General features: G+C 43.2%; 1 protein-coding gene across 1 annotated transcript; it reads right to left on the bottom strand.

The window, feature by feature from the left end:
- Window positions 1–2076: 2076 nt before the first annotated feature.
- LOC306915127 (tripartite motif-containing protein 16-like) lies at window positions 2077–3600 on the bottom strand (the record flags this gene model as incomplete). The annotated part of the gene is made up of 1 exon (XM_079492376.1): window positions 2077–3600. One exon carries the CDS (start codon window positions 3598–3600, stop codon window positions 2077–2079), a length of 1524 nt encoding a protein of 507 aa, XP_079348502.1.
- Between the last annotated feature and the right edge of the window lie 3986 nt (window positions 3601–7586).

Here is a 7586-nt window from a genome sequence, read left to right as displayed (position 1 = left end):
AAATCTGACTGAACAGCACTGCTGCAGCCTGACCAGCCAGCCAGCCAGCCAGACAGACAGACAGACTGCGGGATGCTCTCCCTCATCCTGAGATTATCCATATCTGTAGTCTGTACCGATCTCATTACCTGCATTAATCCAATGAGAGAGAGACTATTTAGTATTAAGACTAGTTACTATTTTTCTAGCACTCTTTATTCTATCCCTTTGTTTGCTGTGCTTGCTGTGTTTTTTGAATATTATGCTATGCTGCTGCATTGTCTGTAAGGAAGAAAAAATAAGTTTTACTCTTATGTACATGCACACAAGATGTAACAATAAAGTCCAACCTTGAACCTTGAGAGAGAGAAAGAGAGAGAGCGAGAGCGAGAGAGACAGACAGACAGACAAGATCTGCCATTTTCACTACTTTTGTGTGATCCTCTTGTATGGTGAAGTTGGCCATTAAATTAATTGAAAGTTCACTTGAAACAATGACAACAATACAGAACATAATACAGCCGGTTAAAATAATGAGACACAATACACATACATTCATTCATTTATTATCATGTTGGTTAATATTTATTACATTCAATTGAATAGAATAATTTAATTTGAAAGGGTCTGTACATGCATTTGTATAAGGTCTTTTCGTAAATGTCTGTACATGCATTTGTATAAGGTCTTTTCGGATATTACATGAAAACATGAATCACTATCATTACATGTCAATTTTGGAGTACCAAACCCACAAAATAAAATTACTTTGTCAATCAGACACAAAATGTAAAAGAAAAAGAAAAACGCTGACATAAATTGGATATGAATATGAGAATGGATTAACAAATTATACAATAGATTAATTATTATATATAAAGAAATAAACAACAAAATTAACAAATAAAATGAACAAAGCTTTTTTTTCTTTTTCTTTTTAAATGAACAAAACGGTTACATTTATGACACTGAGAAAGTTGATGAATTGAATTCTAAATTCTAAATCTTGGAGTCATGAGAGACACACACGACGTCTGATCTACTTGAGGTCACACAACTCAGCAGAGTTTCCATCACCCTGAACCCAAAGTCCAACATGAAGGGGTTGGGTGAATGTGGTGTGGACTCTGTGGAGGAGAGTCATGGTGGCAGAGACCCCTGGGACCAAGGCTACAGAGACCCTGTAGAAGGCCAGAGTACCTGCACCGTGATCCAGATACACCCCTACTCTGGAGGACACGCTGCCTGGGATTTTAGTAGCAATGTCTCTGTGTCTGAAAACATAACATCCCGAGTGACCAAATAAACACCAAGATTTGTCATTGGATCCAAATGCACTTTCTTTATAATCTCCAGTTCTGCTGATGTCTTCGTAGGCGATTGCTATATCAACATTGTCTCCACTCCTCGCTACCTCCACGTAACGGCGTCCAGTCAGAGCCTCTGTGCTCAGAACCTGATACTGTGTCGTGAATCTCTTTCGGTGATCACGATATGGTTGTTTTTTGTGCATCCATGTTACTTTTCTGTTCCCTTTAGACAGAGACAGTAGTTGATGGGCTGTGTTTGGATCCAGTGTGATTGGACATGCATGTTGTAAGAACTCAGCTCTGGTCTTGTGTTCTGGATGGGTTGAGAGTAAAACGTCAACTCTATCCACTATCTCCTCGACATTTGTCCCTTCCTCATTAAGCATTAAACATTTATCATCATGTTGGTTAATATTTATTACATTCAATTGAATAGAATAATTTAATTTGAAAAGGTCTGTACATGCATTTGCATTAATATTCGGATATTACATGAAAACATGAATCACTATCATTACAAACCGACAAAATAAAAATGACTTTGTCAATCAGACAAAAAAAAAGCTTATAAATTGGATATGAATATGAGAATGGATTAACAAATTATACAATAGATTAACAATAAAGAAATAAACAACAAAATTAACAAATAAAATGACCATAAACAAAGCTTTTTTTCACTTTTTTTTTAAATGAACAAAACGGTTACATTCTTTACACTGAAAAAGTTGATGAATTAAATTCTAAATAAATCTTGGAGTCATGAGAGACAAACACGACGTCTGATCTACTTGAGGTCACACAACTCAGCAGAGTTTCCATCACCCTGAACCCAAAGTCCAACATGAAGGGGTTGGGTGAATGTGGTGTGGACTCTGTGGAGGAGAGTCATGGTGGCAGAGACCCCTGGGACCAAGGCTACAGAGACCCTGTAGAAGGCCAGAGTACCTGCACCGTGATCCAGATACACCCCTACTCTGGAGGACACGCTGCCTGGGATTTTAGTAACAATGTCTCTGTGTTTGAAAACATAACATCCCGAGTGACCAAATAAACACCAAGATTTGTCATTGGATCCAAATGCACTTGCTTTATAATCTCCAGTTCTGCTGATGTCTTCGTAGGCGATTGCTATATCAACATTGTCTCCACTCCTCGCTACCTCCACGTAACAGCGTCCAGTCAGAGCCTCTGTGCTCAGAACCTGATACTGTGTCGTGAATCTCTTTCGGTGATCACGATATGGTTGTTTTTTGTGCATCCACGTTACTTTTCTGTTCCCTTTAGACAGAGACAGTAGTTGATGGGCTGTGTTTGGATCCAGTGTGATTGGACGCGCATGTTGTAAGAACTCAGCTCTGGTCTTGTGTTCTGGATGGGTTGAGAGTAAAACATCAACTCTATCCACTATCTCCTCGACTTTTGTCCCTTCCTCATTAAGCATGTGCTCTAGTTTGTCCCTCGTCTTTATCACAGCCAGGGTCACATCTTCAAAGTATCTCAGAGGACGGACATTGCTGCTGACTGGGGGGACTGTGGATTCACTGATCCTTGAGAGGGAGAGGTAACTGTGTAGAAAATGGATGGGATCCTCTGTGTCTGAGATCTGCTTCAGCTCAGCACTTCTCGTCCTCAGTTCAGTGACCTCCTGCTCCACGCGCTTCCTCAGTTCTTCAGCACGGCTCACGTCACATTGCTGCTGGTCTCTGATCAGCTCCCTCAACGCAGATTGTCTTCTCTCAATGGAAGAGATCATCTCCTTAAAGATGGTGTCAACGTTCGTCACTGCTCCATCAGCACAGTGATTGATGGACTCCACCTCCTGGCGAAGCGCCTTCACGTCTTTCCGTCTCTCCTGGATTCTCTGCTTTATGTTTTTCTGACTCATATCAAGCTCTTTCTGTCTCTTGGTCCTTTCTTCTGCGGCTGGGACAATATCGTGACGTTTGTGTTCTTCCACGGAGCACAGATAACAGATACACTGGTGATCAGTACGACAGAAAAGCTTCCTCACCTCCTCCTCGTGATGAGAGCAGATGTTCTCCTGAAGCCTGCTGGTGGCTTTGACCAGCTTGTGTTTCTTAAAAGCAGGAAATTGATCGTGAGGCTGGAGGTGAGTGCCACAGTAAGAGACCAGGCACTGAAGACAAGTCTTCACCGCTTTACATTTTCTCCCAGTGCAGAGATCACAGGCCACATCACCAGGTCCAGCGTAGCAGTGATCAGGAGGAACATCTTGGAGTCCCGATTCCTTCGGTGTATCCATCATGTCATCCAACATGGGGTATTTCTTCAGAACAGGTCTTTGCATGAACGTGACACTGCATTGTGGACAGCTGAATAGCCCTCTTTGATCATCCTGACTCCAGTATCCCTCGAGACACGTACTGCAGTAGCTGTGTCCACAGGGAACAGTCACTGGATCCTTCAGTAGATCCACACAGATAGAACAGAACAGATCCTGATCCACAGCTGGTGCACTAGCTTGTGCCATTTTACAACTGACTGTCTGAATCTTCTGAAAAACAGACAGAGTTCAGTTCGGTTTCGCTTTCCCAAAACAGACAAAGCAGTTTAGGTTTCGCTTTCCAGGAAATCAAATGACATGGGGGAGGTTCTTCCTGCGCGCGTGCGTGCGTGCGTGTGTGTAGAAGGAGGAATGTGTACATACCGGGTAGGCAGACTCTGGTTCAGTGTGAGTGTGATTCACTGGTAGAACTATTCACCCCAAATATGACTCAGTAGTTTCCTCTGCCTGTCTCTCTCCCTGTCTCTCTCTCTCCCTGTCTCTCGCTCTCTGTCTCTGTCTCTGTCTCTGTCTAGTTCCAATAATCTACTTGAAGTGTGTGAGACTGTGAGTTCTGAGGGACTTCCCTGCAGTCTAATCATGAAGCCAGTGAGTGAGGACTCTGGCACTATGCTCATTGCTTGTGTTGTAACGTTAAATAGGTTATGTATTTATCTTCTCAGGAAACTGAGAAGTTTTAATGCCAGTAAACACACCCTGACCATGGTTTATAGATCACTCACTGAGAGTGTTCTTACTTTTAACATCTGGTTTGGGAATCTCTCAGTTAGAGATAAAAACAAGCTCACCCAAGTAGTCAACCAGGCAAGTAAGATCATTGGAGACAAACAATTGCAACTTCAGGACATATACAACCGCTCCATAACCAAAAAAGCAATTCAGATTTACAATGACTCTACCCACCCTCTTCACTCTGAATTTAACTTGTTGCCATCGGGCAGGAGGCTTAGGGCAAAACTAGCTAAAAAGAAGGGTTACCAAACTTTGTTTGTGCCAACTGCTGTGGACATTTCAAATAAGAAAATGTTTTCTCCCCACTGTTCATGATCACTGTTGCTGTGTTAATGTGAATGCATTTTATATATAGTATTTGAATGCACCCGTGTATTTTTTGTATTGTTGTATTGTTGTAACTGACTGCCGGTGTGCCAAAGACAAATTTCCATTTTATGTACATTTAATGGACAATAAAGTTTTCTTTATCTTTATCTTATCTTTATGTATGTGTGATTGTCACCCATCGTTAGTGATAGAGGGTAAAAAAAAAAGAATCATACTCCTACAAAATGGTCAGCTGATGCAACTAGTCTGTTCATTCACTCACACTGAACAAGGCTCACGTGTCCCACGAATCGGTGGATCAAAGGACAAGTTCCCAGCTCAACTGTTTATTTAGGAATATATTTTTAACAATACCCACATTTTTCACAGATTTTGCTGCTTTTTAATACGGTCCACCCACGATATCTGTACCGGCAGAGTAGTTCTGGAGTAGTTCCAACGGATTGTGTGCCCCTGGTTTTGCCCTTGTGGGACTGATTGAGGGTAGCTACTGGGACGTAAGTCGGGACTTGATCACTCCCGGCTGGGTCGCCTGAGTGAGGGGTATGAGGTTGAGAGACCCGAAACCCCGTTGACCTCAGGATGCATCAGAGGATACGTCCCAGGTGCATCCATGCGATGTTTTTTAGTTATAGTTCTTCTATTTATAGTGACTCATAGGAATAGACTATGTGACAACCAGGTATAGTCTGGTGACCACCGGAGAGACGGGTGGCAGCCGGAATGTAGACGGCATCCGGGTGAGCAGTATTGGTTAGCGCCCCAGCCTGTGTCCTCCGTGAGGAGGAAGCCCAACAGCCCTCGTGAGGCCTTTGGGAGGGCCATTCAAGCAGCAAGCGGAACCGCAGCACCATGACCCTGCGGAACCATTGCCCACCACTCCTGAATGAACTGTCTGGTGCTGGGACTCTGGTGCAACGCACAGGTCCTCGCTCTACTCCTGGTGAGAGCAGGAGTGGACCTGGTGAGACGTAGGAGGGGCCCGGACAGGAGACAACCCACAGAGCCTAGTCCCTCCATGCGCCAGAAGCGTACCTCCCAGCCCTGGCAGAGTAGTTCTGGAGTAGTTCCAACGGATTGTGTGCCCCTGGTTTTGCCCTTGTGGGACTGATTGAGGGTAGCTACTGGGACGTAAGTCGGGACTTGATCACTCCTGGCTGGGTCGCCTGAGTGAGGGGTATGATGTTGAGAGACCCGAAACCCCGTTGACCTCAGGATACATCACTGAGGATACGTCCCAGGTGCATCCATGCAATGTTTTTTAGTTATAGTTTCTCGTTTGTTGTTTTTTTGTGCAATTTCATATATATTAAAAATATTAAAGAAGGGTAACTTTGCCATGCATTGTTGTACTTTATATTTAGTTGAAAAATATTTTTTATGGAATTTATTATATCGGGTAAAATATACCGAATGTATAGAGATGGTGTGACAATTTTCAACATTAGTGTTGAAGGGTTAAGAAAAAGTAGTAGCTATAAAAGGAAGATGATGATGCAGGTCTAATTAGTTTACTAGTATTAGTCATGTAGTTATATAAGTCTTTATTCTGCATGGTTTGATGTTTTGAAAGTTTACCAGCATGAAGATTGTTCTTCATTAAAGGACCACTTCACCACTTTTCAACATCTCTTCATATAATTGTTCCTCACTAATGTTCATGATAAAACACCACAATTTTTTCCTACTCAGTCTGTGTCTCATAGGAGGGCTTTGGGCAGTTCGGACATCCGTCCACCAGTGACATCATCATTAGGCAGATTTTAAACAAGATTTGTTTTCAAATATATTTAGATTTGTATTATCGTGAGAACGATGGCTTCAACTTTTGCATTGCAACTTTTCAGGAAAAGAAAGCCTGCCGTTTCTATTAGCTTGGATTCACCATCGATGATGTCACTGGTGGACGGGTTTCTGAACTGCCCACAGCCCTCCTATGAGACACAGACTGAGTAGGAAAAAATGGTGGTATTTTATCATGAACATTAGTTAGGACCAATTATAGGAAAATAAGTTGAAAAGTGGTGAAGTGGTCCTTTAACCACTTCAAGCACTTTGTCAATTTTCAACCTTATGTTCATGTTATTGTTCCCCTCTAATGCTCATTATAAGATAGCACTACTTTTGTCTACTTCCTCTGCAACTGATATATTGCTGATGGACAGTTCAGAAACCTATACCAATCACATCACAAGATTGTAGCTTCTATTTCAGCATGCTAACTTTATAGAAAGACAAAGGCTGTGTTTTCCACTGGCATGTAATCCTCACAAATGATGTCAACATGGTAGGCAGGTTTCTCAACAATTTCTGAACATCTTTTGACATTTCTTTGCCTAATGAGTCTGACATGCCCAAAATAGGGATACCAGTTGTTAATTCCAGTCAAAACAGGAGACCTGTGGTTGGGAGGAAAGGTGCAGAACGGGTCATTATTTCATGTGAACCGGTCGGTAGGTATACGGCTGCCGGGATACGTGAGCGCTGTGAGTGCGACCCAGAGTTTGCCTGTGAAATATGAGGGGAATTCTTCTTGGCAGGAGAAGTGAGGGTTATCACCGAGTGACACGGAGAAATGTGCTCCGAGTTCTCTCGCAGACTTTGATCGCACCACAGAGGGGGACCCCGCATCCCACTCCTCCGCGGTGGGAGAGGCCACACCGTATTCCAACAAATGAGCTCCAGATTTGGCGTGGCGGTGACAGGCCACCGCTCCTGTGAAGTATCGGGGGAACCCTGGGGGCCAGTAGCTGTCTGGCCGTGACGGCGGGGCATTTTGACATCGCTGACTGATGCCAAATCTATAGCGTTTGTTCCACCTGTACGGCTGCTTGCTTTCCCCACACACACACACACAGTCACACACACACACACACACAGTCACACACACACACACACACACACACACACACACACACACACACACA

Source organism: Electrona antarctica (genome assembly GCF_951216825.1).
Source record: "Electrona antarctica genome assembly, chromosome: 22".
Lineage (NCBI taxonomy): Eukaryota > Metazoa > Chordata > Actinopteri > Myctophiformes > Myctophidae > Electrona > Electrona antarctica.
The sequence above is the reverse complement of the archived record's forward strand: the minus strand, read 5'-3'. Positions and strand labels throughout refer to the sequence as shown.